Source organism: Cyanistes caeruleus, chromosome 8 (genome assembly GCF_971803275.1).
Source record: "Cyanistes caeruleus chromosome 8, bCyaCae1.hap1.1, whole genome shotgun sequence".
NCBI lineage: Eukaryota > Metazoa > Chordata > Aves > Passeriformes > Paridae > Cyanistes > Cyanistes caeruleus.
The window spans coordinates 168,609-187,329 of record NC_141708.1 but is presented as its reverse complement, the minus strand read 5'-3'; the positions used below and the strand labels follow the sequence as shown (position 1 = coordinate 187,329).

The following is an 18,721-nucleotide window of genomic DNA, read 5'->3' as shown; positions in this document are numbered from 1 at the left end:
CTGAAATACTCAGCCTCTTACAAGGTACCATCCACTAAAATCCTCTGAGACAGAATCTTTCCTCTTGGAGACTTATACAAAAGATGAAAGAGACACTCCTGGTCTATAGCAATTACCTTTCTCTGCCATTTTCATTTCTTAAGTGTTTCAGATGTTCATCAACTTTCTCCACACTTTTAGTATGATGTTGGGCTTTTGCACAGAGGTAGCTTATTTGACTATTACTTTTACCTGAGGAAACTTGGTAAAGAAATAAGAATTAAAGGTAAATTTAATGTATTAAAAATTTAAAAACCCACATGAATGGCAAGCAATTAGATCCATAATTTCTTGCTGAAACACTCAAAATCCATCCCTTTTCTCATTTCTTCAAGCTTTCCTGAAACCAACCAACCAACCAACATGAAAAAAAACCATACTCCACCTACACCTACTTTAGTTTTTTTCCTGTATCTTGAGATACAGTTGGTGTTGGAGTCTGAGACACAGAGTGTATGCCCTTGTTTCTGATACTTAGTTCTAAGGTCCAGAAGAACACTGAATTTCATACAACATGAAATTCATGAGCATGTTTTCATGGTGATACATGAAAACAACTGTTAAAGTTAGATAGAAAAGCTGAAAGTGCGAGCGTGTAGAATAGTTTTCTTAAGTCACTGGGTGAAAAAGTTAGTTTAGAGTTTAAGTTAGTTTAGTAACCAGAAGGCAAGATGGAGGATTTAGAATGTTGTTTCTTTTCTTTCTTCTTTCTTCCTCATGTTTTTCTTCTAGAGGTTTTTGGGTAATAGTAAGTGATTGGTTAGAAAATGCCGCTGTGCAGCACATAGGTGATGGGTCATTGGGTCATTAAGAAAAAAAATACACATGTCTACTGTTAGTTGAATAAAAATAAGTATAAAGATAAAAGAACTGCGTAGTTTGGGGCCATTTTGTGCTTTCAAAGCCAAAGTGAGCCACAAAGTGAGCCACAAGGCCATTCTGTACCATCAGAAGAAAATGAGCCAGATTGCAGTGAACTGAACTTGTGCAGAAAGACTGGAGAGACCTGCCAAGTTTTGTGATAACATCCTAATAAACACGAGAAACAAGATTCTAACAGGCTTTGAAGTTTTTGTCCTGACCCGGGGGACTGTGATAAACGGGATTCCCTGTGAAGAAATATCCCCAAGGAGCTCAGCTCAGAGGAGACTGAAAAATCCAGGAGAAGAGAAGTACAGAAGTGCAGCAGAATCAAGAAGGAGAAAAAAGAAAAGAAAAAGAATTTTTTAGAGAAAAGTTACAGTTGGTCCCATCCAAAACTGCTCTGTGCTTGTTTAGTATCCAAATATCTCAAATACACCTCTTTTCTGACAGGACATGTAGTGCTCTAGTTAGGCTCATTCAAGAGCAAGTGAACCATGTAATAAGTAAAGTACACACTCATACTAAATTTTAAGAATGTTTATCTAACCGAATGCATTTTCAATCAACTTGGTTTTTTTTTGAGAATACTGTCTTTCATTTTACTTAGTCAACAAGGTATTAGGCAGAAATATTAATAAAGAAATAACCAGCACAGAAATGAAGGGAGGAAGAAGCTAGCTTCCTGAGGAAAAAAATTACTCCAGCAGTACAAACACATCAAAAAGAGACTGTTTTTTTATTTTTCATTTTTTTGGTAGTCAAATTACAGAGAAGACATGTTTTGCATTAGAATACAAGTAATTTGTCATGATTGGAAAGCCCAATGAGTTTATACATTCACTAGAATCTAAGCAAGGACACCCTAACATTATGCAGACAGAACAGGTTTTAACTTGATCCTCCAAAAATCTGCTAAACAATACCAGCAAATACCTATAAAGTACTTCAGACTTTAAAATATACATATAAAAATAAAATTTTATAAAATTTTGTGTCAAAAGAAGTCTTGTAATAGTTTCAGTATCGTAATAATCTCACTCATTTTAAAGATTCAGTCTGGAAGGCTAATGTGTGCTCAATTTATTCTGAGGAACTTCAAAAGTAATTGTACAGCTGTCAAGTTAAAATTTAAAAGCAAGGAAATGTCCATGATTTTAATTCACTTAATTTCACAAATACAATAAATTTTATCACTTTAAATAATGTATGAAAGTACTTTCCAGCAACATAGTTTTCACATTCTTTAAAGGACTGCACAGAGTGGAATAGTTGATCTGTAAATAAGACTCTGGGTTGTAAGGGATTAGTTGATCAAGTTTGAAATGGGGATATGCAAGGTGAACTTTGTGGCCTGGCTGAACAGACAGCATGAGAGAACTGCATGGTCTTCCACAGCACACACAGGCTGCTCTGCAAGCAAAGGGATTCTTTCTGCAGCATTCCCTTCCTCCAGCATAATCTCTCCTCTCTGCAGGAGTACACTGGCTCCACTCAAAGTTAATAAAATTAGTCACACACACACACACTTATTTTATTGCCCAAAGAATATAAAACAGTTTAAGCAATCTGGGAAGTCTGTTCCCTGTCCACTTTTCCTCAACCAGAGGCTATATAATCACAAACTAAAGCTGCTTGGGGCATAAGGAATGTGTCCGTTTATGTTCTATGTTTTAGAAGCAAATCATGAATTCATACCTAAATCTCTGTGCAAAACTAGAGCTCTCAAAAGCAAGACCTTAGAAGAAAAAGACGATTACAATATAGAAAGAATACCCAGTGTAATTAACGCAGGGTATTATTGGGTGAAATTTCTGAAAACACCACTTAAAAATGGCCTTAGTTAAAAACATTCAGGAGTTGTACACAGTGAATGTAGAACTACTTACAGCACACCACAGCACAACAGTAAGATTCAGAGGAATTTGGAAGGGAAATCAATACCTTTCCCAGTATCACCATACAACTTTTAGATCCCTAATGAAAATGGTAGGAAGTCTGCCACATAATTCAGCAGAACTATCATTTCATCTGTATTGCAATACTCCCTATATGTTGCCACTAGATGCTATGTCCAGCCTTGAAGAATGTGAAAAGCAAAGTGTAGCAACTTTTAGTCAAACACACATACTTTACCTTTAGCTTCATTTTCACTGTCAAGGACTATTTGAAATGTGTCAGGAGCTAATGCAAGACCTGCATTTACCAGAAGGGATCTCTTTTTCCTTGCATTATCCTTTTGGTTTCCCCTTTTAGCCTATATAAAGAAAAGAACTTGTAAGGTTCATTTTATATTTCAACTAGATCTTATTTACTAAACATAACAGAATACACATCATATAACTTGCTACTACCAAAAGAATACCCATAGGAATTGTATATCTTTAGGTATCTTACACATCATTCTACAATATTATTGTAATTGAAAGTGACCGTGGAACTTCTGTTGATTTTCACATGATTACACCACAGGTAATTTAATATGAAGTACTGTTCCTGCTTCTCATGAATCTTTACAGTATTTCCCTCAGTATATAGAATGACATTATGTTATACCTTCTCAAACAAAGGACAGTATTTATTTACAACCAACAGAAACATATCCAGTGTACAGTAACTAGGAATTGTTATAAAATAGAAAAAAAGTCCTGGTCTGCTAAGAACTAGCCAAAATCAGAGGAGGTGTGGGTTTTTCCAAAGCAACATTTAAATAGAGTAAGCTTGCATGGAAAAGCATTTAAACCGGAAAAACAATCAATTGCAAGTATGATTTTTGTTCAGGTGCTAAGGCAGCACAACAGAATTAAATGCAGTAACTCCTGACAGTGCCTATATTGTGACTGTAGAGTGTATTATTTAGTGGCATTTGTAAGTGTCACGTAATATTGGTTTTTTCTCATAGCTAGTACATTTAGCAACTTGGACACTGTGTTTCTCATTAAACAAAACACAGATTCATGCAACGACATCCTAATTATTGACAACTACTATTTTTTTTTTTTCCTGATATTTCTGCCAATTAACAACTCCCCACCTTCCTCCAAGAAATAAGCTTTGAAAGAATTGGGGAAAAAAGTCCTTTATTACAATCTTCAGGCTGTGAAGCAGCACGACCACTTCAAGGCAACAAAGCAAAGACAGTTTTCTGAAAACAAGCTTATGTTTGCTCTACTAATATGCAATTCTACTAAAAAGTTGTCTCTCCTCTGCTGGAATTTAATAAGCAAGCCTATTCCAGGCACAGACCTTATTCTTCAGGCTTACCTGTTCAATCAGCACTAACGCCTGATCCTCTAGATGCTCAGGTGGCTCGTACAGCATGACACTCAAACGAAGGCGGTTAAAACACAGCCTTAGATGTTCTCGATACTGTCCATTGTTGTTCAGGTGCATAGCTTTTTGCACATGTTCCAGAGCAGCCTCTAGTCTATCCCCATCTTCTTCAATACGAGCTATTTCCATATGAACTTGGCAACGCAACAAAATCAACATGCTAAGGATTACAAATTGAAGTGTAAACTGTTAAAACAAGTCACACTAAATTTTTTAGACCTAAAACTCACCCAAAGGTGAAACTCAATAATTAAAAGAGACTCTAGTATTAAAACTGGTACTCCCTTCCAAACTGACTTTTTTCTTTGATTTTCAGTATCATGCCTTTTTAATTGAAATTAATAAGAAAATTTAACTGCATATTACTTCATTGACCCTGTAGGAGAAAGTAACACATCTTGTGGACTAACTGATCTTTATACATCCATAGAACTCTTTCAGCACCACTTAGGTGTGCAAATCAAGTGAAAAGGTTTTCTAAAGTAGTTAACTGCCAGAGAAATGATAATGTGCTGAATAACGACTTTTGACAAAAGTTCACTCTCTGTTCCTAACATTTAAGTAGAAGCTAATACTCCTGAAAGTCTAGCCCTGGTTGTATTTGCTCAGCTCAGGCATACATATTCACTCTAAGTACTGTGTCCACACAGGTGATGTTGACACCACTGTATGGAGCCAGCATGTTTTCACCAGAAGCTGCATGCTCTCCAGTCTCAGGTACACTCAGCTCCCTATCCATCATCTGCCCCAGAAAGCTGTTCATGACAGCTCAGAGCTCTACATGCTACTACTGATTATTTTCAGGAAGAAAAACAAAAAATCATATAAATAAAAGCAAAGTTATGAAAAAGAGAGAGAAGGAAGGTTTTCAAGCCTATCAAATATCATGCCATAGAACTAATGTATGCCCACATCAGAGCCAGCCTGACTGAACAAGTATCACCTTTTCCTGTGGACCAAAGTAGACACATAAAAGCTGCAATCAAAACAAAAATTAAGACAGGCAAATTAATAGAGACAAATTACTTCATTCAATCTCCAGAGACAGTACCACATCAGAGTTGAGACTGAGCCTACTGGAGTGTTAAGAATATACATGTGACAAACCCTCAAACTCTAACTGCTCCAAAATCTCCCTTCAAGCTTTTAGAGAAAAATTGTTTATTACTTAGTACAAATTTCAAAGTTGCCTATGCTGATCTTGCATTCCCTATATGGAAAACATAAGAAATGCTTGAATAATATTACAGTAATACAATATCGTGCTTTCATGCATGTGTACATCCAGTCTCTATGCAACTAAAAAAAAAATAAATTAAAAAACACTGAAATTAGATTCCTCACCTTCCTCTGCAATACTTGCAGCAGAAACCACCTAGTGTACTGCTTAAATGGCAGCTTGTGTCAACTGCAACTCGCTCTACTGCAAAAATTCTGATCTCTGTTCTTAACACTCAGACTATGCATAGGCCCAAACTCTACTACATACCAAACAATAATATTTACTTGTTGACTCAAATTGACAAAAATTGGTGAAAATACTTAGGTGCAAAAGGTTAAGTATGGCATAATAGCAAACTGAAAAATATATCTCAAAAAATCCGAAATTTTCTTAATACAGTAGGTTTTTCAATTAATAAAAAAGTATCACCAAAGATACAAAAATAGTATCTTGCAAGAACTGTCTTATTTGACATATACTATACAAGCCATGACGTTTTCTTCAAAAGTATTTTTTTTTAATTTTATTTTTTTAACCAACAAAAGCAATGTTGGTTAAAACACAAGAATTTAGACCACAGTCCAGCATATATACTGCAGTTTTGGAATTTTCTCACATAATTTTGATTAACTAGAGTATTTTTAAATTCCTACAATATTTCAATATTTGTTACAGCTCATTGAACAGTGTTAGATTGTGCCTGAAGGGAACCTATATTTAAATGATTAACAGAGAAATGTATGCAACATGCAGACATGAATTTATTACAAGCTAGTGGAAAATTCTCTGACACTTAATATCACAGAACTTGAGCTTTTAAATGAGGTTGATGCTTTGAGACCTTTCAAAAAAGTACAGAGCATTGAAAATTACCTGTCAATCTCTTCAAGGACATCAGCAACTGAGATCAGTGGCTTTCGCACATGTTGATGCAAATTGCGTTGTAGTAACGGTAAGCACAGATTCCACTGGGTTGCACAAACAACCTGAATCACACCAGGATCTCCCAAATGAACTGCACGTTTTAACGTTAATTCAAGATTTTTTATCAACTTCAGCTGAGCCTATATACATGAAGAATTAATTAGCACTACCACATTTAATGAATGGAATTTCTTACATGTTGCTTCAAATTTTAATCTTAGGGCTGTTTTCAGTAGAAAGCAGCCCCTCAGCCAGAAGACTTTGGAATTTTTTTTCTTAATAATTCCTTTAATTTTTTTTTTTTTAAACAGGCATCAATAACTAAGGAGTATTTCTTTTAGGTGCTCCAGGCTGTTCTTACATATTTCTGGCAGAAGTCCATCAGCTATTCCCCAGTCTTATGACAAAAAAAACTTGATAATTGCGGATACTTGTGAATTCAGAATGTTTAGCTGTTTTGGGTTTATTTCACATTCATCTACAGATGCAGTACAGAAAAGGAAAAAAAAGAAGTATTATGAATGGAATTTGCCATACTGTCAATTAAACTTGGTTCTTATTAAATCTAAAAGCCAACGTTACCTACAGTAACAGACATGTCATTTATTATGCTATTCTTAGGGGTTATGAAAGTGAAAAAACCCAAAAACCAGAAAAAATCAAACAATATCCCTCTCCAACTGCATACACTATAGACTTAAAGTTTGGAAATACCCAAATATCCCGTTTAACATTTTAGTATTAGTAGTATTTCATATTATGAAGAATTCATTTACAAGAGGGTTTTTTTCAAAAGGTGAGTTTAATTTCTGGACTCAAAATGAGCCAAAAAAAATAAAAATGGTAACAAAAATGATAACAACCCTAGGTAGGAGAAAGTCTTGGCACTACCAATTTCCATTAAACATATTCCTACTTCCTACTGTAGGAACTTCAGGTGACTTTAACAGCTGGTCTAAACTGCTCATTGTAAGCATCTCTCTAATCCCATTGATAATATGGATATTTAGGCTTCTAACTTTGATGATCTGAATTATAACTGAGCCAACTGACCACAGAAATTCAAGAAAATCCTCTCTAGTGTGATGATTTATCAGGAACAATATGCATTTCTCTGACACAAGAATTTTTTATGAGACTGACCACAACATGGAATCACAGTTGAGACGGGCTCAATGAGCCCGAGTGGTCCTTTCCAACCCAAGATATTCCATGAAAAGAGATCCCATAAAGGCAAAATATGAAAACATGAGAGTGTTGCCCTTCCATGCCTCAATGTTACTATCTTTGCTCTTGGAAAGTAAAATATTATGAATATTATTTATGGTCAGACAGAAGACTTAAGGGATCAACACACAACTGTGGTTTATTTTTCTCCATTTCCTTCCTGTAAATCCAATTGAAAAGACTGTGAAGGTTAAAATAATTCCTTATCAATATAATGTAATTAAGACACACAGTCAAATGCAATGTTCCACATTTAGCAAATTAAAACTTGTACCTTCCCCTCAAAGTTAAAGAACATACCTCAACAACTCCTTTGGTATAAGTCACAATTTCAGTACCATTTTTCTTCATTTCATATTCACATTCCAGACATTCTATCTCAATAAGTTTCCCTTGCTCCTATGAAGTATTAATACAGAAAATGCTTATTTCAATAGTTAAAAAGAAATAAAGATTAAACCCATACAATTGCAGTAACACAGCACTGTACTTTCCTACTGAAAATCCCATTATACTAGCCAGTTAACTGAAATGATACAAAGGGAATAGAATTTGTTGTTTGAACTGCAGTCACTTTTTACTCACTGGAGGCTGCATAATAACTTTTAAGCTGCTCATTGTCAGAATTTGCAGCAAGAAAATCAGCGTACACCTGTTTCCTTCTATACTGTAGAAGGAACTGATTTCAGTTCTAATAGAATCCTAGAATTACAGAATGGTTTGGGTTGGAAGGGGCCTTAAACCCCATCCAGTGCCAGACATGGGTAGGGAGACTTTCCATTATCCCAATATGCGCCAAACCTGTCCAACCTGACCTTGTACGCTTCCAGGGATGGAGCAGCCACAGTATTTCCAGCAACCTGTGCCAGGACCACACTACTCTCACAAGGAGGAATATTTTCCCAATATCTGATTTAAATCTGCCCTCTTCCATTTACTCGTTAACATTAATAAAAAGATACATGCTTGGAATAGTCAAGTCAATCTGGTCAAGACAGAAAGGACTCAGCTTGATGGGCAGTGAAACTTTTAAGTGTAAAATGAGGTTAGACTTTTAACAGCTTAAGAAAGAGCTGATTATTAAATCATATAAATTATACGTATGGATCATAGAAACACCTAAGATACGCTGCATTTGGGTTAAATTGGTGTGGTAAGGAAATTCAGACAGCGTCTCCATTCCTAATTCATTATGAGCTATTATCAAATCACTCAGCATGATCTTCGGTAATTTAACATCCTCATGACTAGAAAAGAGATTGTGGAAAAACTTATTGACAAATACACACAGAGATGGAATTCATGTAATGGTTGAGAAATTTGCCAGTACTTGGCAAAAGCCAAGGAACTGAAAGTTTTACATAAATTTCTCTTACTCCGCTATAACAAGAAATCATTGTCCAGTGATGCTGGGCAATCTGAAGATGGTCACTTAAAAACACATTAACTCCAATGGAGAAGGTTGAAATAGAAGCAAAGTTTCTATATTGCTGCACAACAGATATTTCTGACTACAGTCTACACAAAGACTTCAATTAAATCCTTGTGAATCTTTGATCTAGGTGGAATGCTATGGATTTGTATATGATTTTAAACTTTCAGGAAATGTTCAGAATAATGGGCCTGAATCAAACATCCAGAATTAAAAAAAATTCTGTGAGGATAAGTTAAGTGTTATGAGTAACTCTAAGTGGGATCATTATAATAGAAATTGGAATTTAACTTCCAATCAAACCCTTGCACAGGTAACATTTTAAAACATAAGCAAAAATTTACAGTTAATATTTATTTGCCAAAACAAACTGCACTGCTAATCACCCTAGTCTACCCACATCCTACTTTCTGACTTTGCATCTACTTCTGTAGTATAGGATCAAGTATCAAAATAATTATTGATTTCAATGAATATATAAACAATACACAGAATACTGTAGAACCATTACTACTATTTTTTAAATATAAACACAAAAGGGGGGTGGTAGTTGGAGGGTTGTGTGTAAAAAAAAAATCTAAACACATAATTAAAACTTACAGTAATTGGAGCGCTCTTCAAATCAAGTATACAATGAGCTGTGAGCTCAGTGCAGTTTACTTTCAGAGAAAAATGAGCTAATTCCAGAATCAAAGGAATCCTTCAAAAATACAAAAACATCACTCAGAGTTTGATTTTGCTCTTCCATGGAATTAAAAAAACACCATGGAATTAAATAACCAAAGTTATTTGAAAGTAACTGTGCAATGTATCTGAAAACCTGAAAGTCATATGAATATTAGAGGAATTATTATTATTAAAATGTCAAATATTATTATCATTACTATTATTATTACACTTGTAATGACCACAGTTAGCAAGGAAAAAAGAAAGAGTTCAAAGTTGACTACATGAAAAATACAAAGGTTAATCTATTTATGAAAAATAATTTACATACTCCTTTGTAGTCTGCACAAACAGAATGAAGAAGACAAAAAATACAGAACGAAATGCATGAAGCATAGACTCGGTGAAGTAAGAAAGTTCAGACTGCAGAAAAACTGCTGAAAATTTTGGAACTACAATTCAGTGAACTGGCACACAAAGCAGTTAAATCCATCATTCTGCTACCTAGGAACCAAGAACACAGACACAGAGATGGAAACTCTGTTCTAACTGTTTGCATGTCTGTAAATAACCAGATGAGCATAGTGTACTGTGTGGAATAGGAGAAGTGATGAGATATCTGAATATTGTTAGAGAGGGTTTAGCTTAACAAGTAAAAATGTAGTATTACTTCCATATGTAACAGCTGTGATATAACTACTGGAATTGTAGTCTTTCAATATAGTCATTTCAAACTTACACTGAAGAGTTTGGAAAAGCCCCAGGAAAAGTTAAAAATTAGCTACAGTCTGAAAAGTACATGTCAATTTAAAGACCTTTGAAAAATCTTACTTTATCAATGAGAAATTATTATGGAAATATTTAATCATGTTATGCAAACAGCTGTATGGAAGAAGATATTTAATCTTGGGTTCTGTCATAAAGCCTAATAGGATTTTGTCCTTTTTTAAAATGACCTATGTGTTAACACAACACGAACAACTAAGAAAGAGTGCAATTTCTGCAAGGTCATCAGGAATTTTGACAGGCTTCAATGGAAGCAGGATCAGCTTCATCAACTGCCAGGGGGCTATGACAAATAAAACTCACTTCACATTGAGAACAAATGCTGGAGGTACATCATATTGTTTCAAAAGCACATACAGAGAATTCAGATTTGCTGTGGCATCACTTGGAAATTCATTTGTGTCCCATTGCCTGCAACATGTAATGAATTAGGTCATAATTTTTCGTGAGAAGTATTATAGCATTAAACATTTGAACTAACTCTCCTAACTTCAGAATGGATGGCCCTTATTTCAAGGTATCAGCAGGCTACTGATATTGAAATATCAAGTGGATATTGAAATATCAAGGAAAAAAAAAACAATAAAGCCTAACTTCAGCATCCGAATTGATATTTCGGATAGTAAATTTTATTCCAGAACAAAAAACCAGTGTGCAAGACTCCTTCCCCATAGTGTCAGTATAAATGAATCTACTGTTACTAAGAAAAGATTTGATATTTTTAAAATGGGGAAATCTTGAGACACCAAAAAAAAATTACATGGGATTTTGCTATGAACTCTAATTTTCAAATTTTTCTTAAATCTTTAAAATTTAAAGAGTTTAAAAAGCATTATGCTCCATGATTTGTACATTGTATTTTAGGTGATTTCCCCACTTCATTTTTACTTTCTTGTATGTAGCTTGGGAATGGAACTGGAGTCCATTTGATATTAAAATGTCTTTCAGACTCCCAAATTCTTTATCCTGACAACACGTGTACAACACACTAATCCCTACATTCTCAAAGAGCTAGCTCACTTTTTAGATGAGGCTGTTGTCTAGACAGACCTGACAGCTACTACTCAAACTGTCACTATAATTTTCCTTTTGAGAAATTAAACCACAGTAGATTTTTCTGTGAGCATATGGGATCCCTGAACCTGATCCTACCTCTGTAATAGGCAGCATCAAAATACAAGTAGAAGGATACATTTTCATACTTACAACTTTAACACCTGCATTTTATAAATAACTGAAAGATGGATGGAATTTTGTATTTCCTTCTCTACCTGGGAAATATCCATTAGTTTGTGATACACCTATAAAATAATAATTTAATTATTATTTTATTAAATAAGAAATGGATCAACACTCAACAGGGCTACAATAAAGCAGGTATGTTGACTGTTTCCATGGACTTTAAGGGCAATGTGGCTACTGTGATAATCTATGTTGTTCTGCATAGATAATACAAAGATCACCCAATAGAGCTATACTGGTCTTCTGATAGTCAGGATCAGAACTATTAGCAGAAATATAAATGTGGAACTACCTTCTGAGTTAAAATCCTAATTAATGCATTTTTAACACCTTTTGATAGAACTCATTCTGAAATCATCTCATCCAGCTGGGAGAAACAAGCCCAATTAAATTTTATCTGTATTAGCTATAGATTATAGGTAGGGGAAAAAAATATTATAAAGACATTACAGTAAACTGCAGTTACTTCAGTTTAACTGTAGAGTTACACATTAACAGTATGCAGATCATTTCTTCTGACTCTCACACTGACTCTCCACAACTATCAATACTGATTACTTAAGCTGTACTAAACACCAAGTTTTCCAAGACTCCAGTACACTGCTACAAAAGTACTCAAGAGCTTGGATCATACTTCGGTAGCCCAAGCACAGTTTTAGAACTACTTCATTCTTCTCTTTAAGGACATTGTCAAACAGCTTGCTCAATAATTCTAAAAAATACAAAAGCAATTTCAAGCTTGCCTCAGGGTGATTATTTCATTATTATCACACCTCTGGAATGTTGTATATTGATTCCCTTAATTCAAATGTTAGAGAAATTTGTAATATAAGCATACACTTTTGAAATGCAGTGATTGATGGCGTGGATAGAAAAAGACAAATAGTGTAGTAGAATGAAAGAAAATATGCCTGCACACAACTTGCGAGTTTTATTTGCCTCTTTCTGCTTTTGCCACATTCATCTTCACCCTCTTACGTCCCAAATTAAAGGCATGCAAGAAATGTGAGCTATTGTCATATTCTCAGTTTTCCAGAATTGTTTATAGAGTTCAGTATGGATCACTTAGGTATTTATCAGCATGAGAAAAGTCAACAGATACTAAAGATGCCCTCAGTGACATAAGTCATTTTAAATTACTCTCACTATACCTTCTCTTTCAAAAGCAATTAATCCCAAACAGAATTTTTAGGGTTAGCCACACTTATCCCCATTATATTATGACATGTTAAAACAACATGGAGCAGTAGGGAGCTGTCTAGCTTATAGTACCAAAAATACACAATTTGTGAAAATCTCTGCATGTCTACTGAATTTTTTGGTAGCTCACAAAATTGAAATGAAGAAAACAGCTTATGTAACAATTATAATTATTATTTTATGAAAGATTAAGAGCTCCTGTCTTAATGGGAGTTTAAAATACTTTTCAGCATTACCATTAAAGAAAATATTTGAGAGTATTTATCTGGAACATTTTCCTTAATAAAGACTGCTGCAGTAGATGAAAACTCTTTTGCTTCTTCCAGTTTTGAAGCATCAAGGAAACACTCAAGCAAATTTCTGCAGATCAAATAAACATTTGTATTACATATTTATTAACACTTTCCAAAATAATTCTTATTCATATATTTTTAACACTCTCTGTAATCAAGGTACCACTTCTAAACGCAGTACAAGTGATTAGTGCTATAAAGCACTGACTCAACACAGAAGAGATCCTCTAATTTCTACAATTTTTCTTCTTCCAGATATACAAAGCTGTTAACACATATTTAGTGCAGATCACAATAAGAATCTTGGAAAATTTGGAGGTTTTTTCTGAAAACTTTTCTCAAGAACATACCAGGAATTAAAAAGATTAATTTTTTTAGAAGTGTATGAAAAAAACATTTTTGTGAGACATATTCTAAGATTCTCCTTTAACAACTGAAAAGTCTAGTATTTCAAAGCCATTTAGCAAAAGAAAGCTATTCATATTGGAAACTGCGATATATCTACTAGGTTTTCTACACTTTATCTGATTCGACTGAAAAAGAGCCTGTGACTCCATGACATAAATTAGCAACAACGATAATCATAATTTTTTTTTAAAAAATTTAGAAATAAATACAACTTTAAAAAAAATAAGTGCAACCATTAGTTTTTTAACACAAACACACTTTGTGCATTTGTTTGTTCTCACCAATACTGCAGTAAAAGTTTTGTACCAAGAAACTGCATGCATGGCATTCTAGACAGTCCTGAGCACACCCCTTGGACTGTTTTGTTGCTTTCCTCCAGATTCATTTAATAAAGAAAATGCTACATAGCAATAAACCACAGTTATAGACCAATGAAACAGAAAAGTTCAGAAAGAGAAAGGGGAAAAGCTATGGTAGGAGTGCAAGAGGAACTGGAATCAATCTGTTGAATAGGGGATCAAAACACCTCTGCAAAAAGGTTGTGGGACGTTGGAAAATTACACAGACACTCCTCCGTTTGCACATCAAACTATTCTTCTTGGTACAGTTATCTCAAGGTTTATACTCCAGCTTTTCTCAGGAAATGGAAGAATGGTAATACATTGATATGTATGTGCAATTTATTTCCAGTTACTATCAATGACTCAAACACTACATCCAAAATTACATGAAATTTCAGATCCGATCTAGGACACAGCTCTCCCTGTCACTAAAACTTCAAGCTTGAAGTAAATATTGAAATGAAGCACCTTTTATTTTCACTACCTAGATGTCTCTTTAAAAAGTTATTAATTAAGCTTTTCACAATAAATACATCTACAACATTACCGGTGAAATATACCTTTTTACAGACTACCTCATGTAGCAGTCCCAAAAGGACTACAGAATGTCCACTTGAAAAAATATAATTAAACTTACATCATGAGTTCTGCTTGCCATTCGCTGTCTTGCTCTTCAATTTGGTTTAACGCTGTTATAATCTGTGAAAGGCTGGGAATAAGGCAGTAGCGGTATCCAGGCTTAAGAAATGGCCTTACAAGTTGCCAATAAAGAACTGAGGCATTATATATCAAAAAAAAATACCTGAAAAATAAGAATAAAAAAAAATTAGTATTTCATGAACTTGAATAAGCATAAAATTACATCTTGAGTACTGTAAGACACTTCTAAGAAGTTAAAAAGTGAAACTTTTATTTTTCATTGGAAGCAATCCTGACTAAGAACTGAGAAGACACGTACAGCACAAGAAGAATATGGTAACTCTTGCAATTATACTCTACTCAATAATTAATGACTTAAAAATAAGCTAACATGGTACTCTCATTCTATAGATCATACCTATAAAAGAGTAAGAAATGCTGAGATATCTACCAGCTTTAAACATCCCATTGATGTAAGATTGCAGTGTCCTTATGTTGTTACAACACACACAGCAGTAACAGGAGTTAGAAAATGTAAGGAAAAATCTAAAGAAAAAACCCGAACAACACAACTCCATGCTACCTAATGAAAATCAAGACAAAGAACTGAAAAAGCAAATCAGTAGTATTTCGTGGGATTTAGAGTAAATCCTGTCAGCAGGGCCTACCTTCTGTCATGGGTTGCAAAATCTATTGCCTTCATAAAAAACAGCACAAATTTTTCAAACTCTTCCTAGAACAGAACAAAGAAAAGCTAGTGCAATATGAATATGGCATTTATAAATCAGTAGGTTTTTTTCTACTTCAATATGTTCACATTTCATAAATTTTATTTTCAGACCAATCTCAACTAAAACATACTGCCTTAGTAAGTTGTTGCTATAGAAACACAACAATTAAAAACTGGTTGATAGCCTATTTATATGTTTTCCTGATTTCAAATTTTAAGACTGTATTTTCAAATTACTTCATTTATGACAAATATGAATTATCAGGACTGAAGTTTTCCAAAACTACAAAGCTGCATACTTTTTAAACTTTCAGCAAAGAAAGTTCGGAAATATCCAAGAGCAAATTCAGCAGGAAAAAAGTTGTATGTCCCATTAAAAATCTCGAGGGATTATTTTCTTCAAAAAGACTTCAACAGGAATTTGTCAACAAAATGATGTAACAAGCATGCCCTTTTTATCGTTAAGGAGATGGGAAGCAGCTCTTCCGAGGAGGAACTAGGTGTCCTGGTAGACACCAAGTCAAGGAGTACCAACTTGCAGCATTCCCTTGCTGTTAAGGTGGCTGACAGTGTCCTTAGGAGGATTGTGGCCAGCAGGCTGAAGGATGTGAACCTTTCTTTCTATTCAGCATTCACACCAGGAACGCTCTTCCCAGTTCTGGGGTCTACTGTATGAAAGAGACATGGATGCTGCAGAGAGTCCAAGATAGGGCTGCAAAGGTCAAGAAAAAACTGAAGTGTCTCTTCTATGGAGAAAGACAGAGAGCCGAGACTGTTGAGCCTGAAGAAGGCGGCTCAGGGAAGATCTCGTAAGTATGTACAAATTCCTGAAGGCAGGGTGTAAAGAAGATGGCTCAGATAGCATAAAGGGATTTTTGAAAGTGTAGGAGAAGGATGCAGTGCAAATAGCAAAGCCAAGGTGGAGCTGGATGAGAAGGAATGGGATGACACCAAGAGGGGGTCTCTATAGTATGCTAGAAAAGAGAAATTAAGATCCCCAAGAGAATTGGGACTGACTTATGGAGCTCTAGGATGGCATAAGAAGGGTACTGAGCAATAAATTGTAACCGCCTAGATAAAGAGAAAACCAGAGATGAAATATGTACTAAAGTAGAGAAGTTGCACTTGGCCCTTAAGAACACAAGCATCTTCATCAATTAAGAAGGATTCCTTAGGAGGAAAACCAAATAAGGACAAATTTATCTTTTCTACATGAATGATGATTACTTAGTCACATACTTTCATAAATTATCTAGGAACACAGCAGTGAAAAAACTTTACAACTGACATGAAGTGTATATTAAAAGACCATTACAACACATGACACAAGGAACCAAGCCAGGACTGTGCAACCTGGGACCATTTTTAACTTCTTAGAAGTTAGCAAGAGCCAAGAAGAAAACAGCAAATTTTGATTGAGATTCACAAAACATAACAGAATAGTTTGTTAATTTAGAAATGTAACTGGACATTGGACGTTTCAAACATGCATGAGGTTTTAAAGTCCTCATTGACCAGTTATTCTTTACATGTGCTCACAGAAGAAATAAAGTACAGAAAATGTAACAGGAGAAAGATTCTAGCTTGAGAGTTAATTCAAACACATTATTCAAAGAGACTACTAAAACATCTCTCAGGTATATTTGTGAACACAAATAACACAAACTGTGAGTTACAAAGAGGGTGAAGGCCTCATGGGGAAGCCATATAAGGACTGGCTGATGTCCCTTGGATTGTTCAGCCTGGAGGAGTCTGAGGGGAGACCTCATTGCACTCTGCAGCTTTCTCCTCAGAGGCAGTGGAGGGACAGCACCAACCTCTGCTCTCCGTGACCATGGACAGGATCCAAGAGAACTGCTGGAGCTGTGTCAGGAAAAGTTTAGGCTGGACATCAGGAAAATGTTCTCCCAGAGGCTGGTTTTGCACCAAACAGGCTCCCCGGAGCAGTGGTCATGACCTCGAGGCTGACAGAGTGCAAGGAGCATTTGGACAACTCCCTCAGGCACAGGGTGGGATTTTTGGGGTTGCTCTGTGCAGATCCAGGAGTTGAACTGTGATGGTCCTTGTGGGTCCCCTCCAACTCAGAATACTCTATGATGCTAAACATCTGTTACATCTATTTTGGGGGGCTAGATACCATTAACAGATAATCAAAGCTGACTGATCACAGTACAAGGACAAGTGAAATACTGAAGACAGAAAACATATCCCACTCCATTTTAAAATCAGCAGGAGATGAAAAATATTTTTCATATTTAAGGAATTGTAACACCTCAAAGCAACACACAGAAGCACAAGTATCCTGCTGAGTTGCTACCACCTCTCATTACAAAAATCCACATCCAAGTACTACATGGAAATGTTATTGATGAGTGATGGAAGCACACTGTTACAGAAGCGAACTGTACAACCTCTCTGAGGGCTTTTTCAGTCCTCCACTTCCCACAAGCCTACGAAATACTTCCCAAATAAAGTCAGTAATTATTTCAACAGTTACAGCTAATTGAAATACTGAAAGTATCATATTTAGGTAAAAAGTTAAGCGGGTGACTTAAAACAATCAACCACCTGAAATTTTTTACAAGTATTCTTTTGTATTGTCTTTTCCAAAATATTTGAAACATTAGTCTGATTCAGACGGTAAGTTTTGTTTACTCATAACTACTTGTTACTATATTTCCTGTCATTTTTCCCACAGTTCTGATTATCCTTGTGTATTTTAAATGACTGAAAGCAACACATAACCTAGGAATAAATACTAGTAAATCCAGGCTTAATATAAAACAACCTTTATAGTTTCTCACCAAATTATCTGTAGAGCGTGGGGCATGCAACTGGCCTTGGCACAAATATGCTCTGCCAAGAAATTGGTTCACAGGAAATCTTCCTTTAAAATACATTTGTAGACAGTCACTGCTAATTTCCAGATATCCCAGCTAAAACAAACAAAAAAGCACTTCAGTGTTTTAAAAAATGTAAGAAATAATCAAGAATTGTTAGCTTTTTAAAATGCATGCCTAATCAAGGGTAACATCTAACTCCAAACCAGTATGTAAGCAATACTCCATAAAGATGCATACCAGTTGTGGTATAAGCCCATTACAATTTATTAAAGGCATAGTTCTGTCATTCCAAATGTATGTAACAAAAAAGCTTCTTTATTTAACATAGCTCCTCAGTCAGCCACAGAACTGCTTAAAGTATCCAAAAATGTTTCCTTTTTAAACACAGTTGTTAAAATAAAGAAAAAAATCTTAACAGAATTTTGGAGTTTTTTAAAGGAGGGGTTTGTTAGTGTTACACCTCAGTTTTCAGACCACAGACAGATTTTGACTGGATTGCAGCTTGGGAAAAAAAAAAAATAAGTTTTACTACAAA

The 18,721-nt window shown here is 35.0% G+C and overlaps 1 protein-coding gene across 2 annotated transcripts in view; it reads right to left on the bottom strand.

The window, feature by feature from the left end:
* The window catches only part of CFAP46 (cilia and flagella associated protein 46), a 72,302-nt gene that overhangs the window by 52,213 nt on the left and 1,368 nt on the right, over positions 1-18,721 (bottom strand). For both annotated transcript variants that reach the window (XM_023930367.2, XM_023930368.2), the window contains exons 3-14: positions 18,148-18,279; positions 15,282-15,346; positions 14,612-14,776; positions 13,169-13,292; positions 11,697-11,791; positions 10,794-10,901; positions 9,639-9,738; positions 7,907-8,005; positions 6,329-6,519; positions 4,165-4,393; positions 3,037-3,157; positions 117-240 (exon numbers count right to left, since the gene is read on the bottom strand). In XM_023930367.2, the coding sequence (XP_023786135.2) occupies positions 117-240; positions 3,037-3,157; positions 4,165-4,393; positions 6,329-6,519; positions 7,907-8,005; positions 9,639-9,738; positions 10,794-10,901; positions 11,697-11,791; positions 13,169-13,292; positions 14,612-14,776; positions 15,282-15,346; positions 18,148-18,279 (1,553 nt within the window). The remainder of the gene's footprint in view (positions 1-116; positions 241-3,036; positions 3,158-4,164; positions 4,394-6,328; positions 6,520-7,906; positions 8,006-9,638; positions 9,739-10,793; positions 10,902-11,696; positions 11,792-13,168; positions 13,293-14,611; positions 14,777-15,281; positions 15,347-18,147; positions 18,280-18,721) is intronic.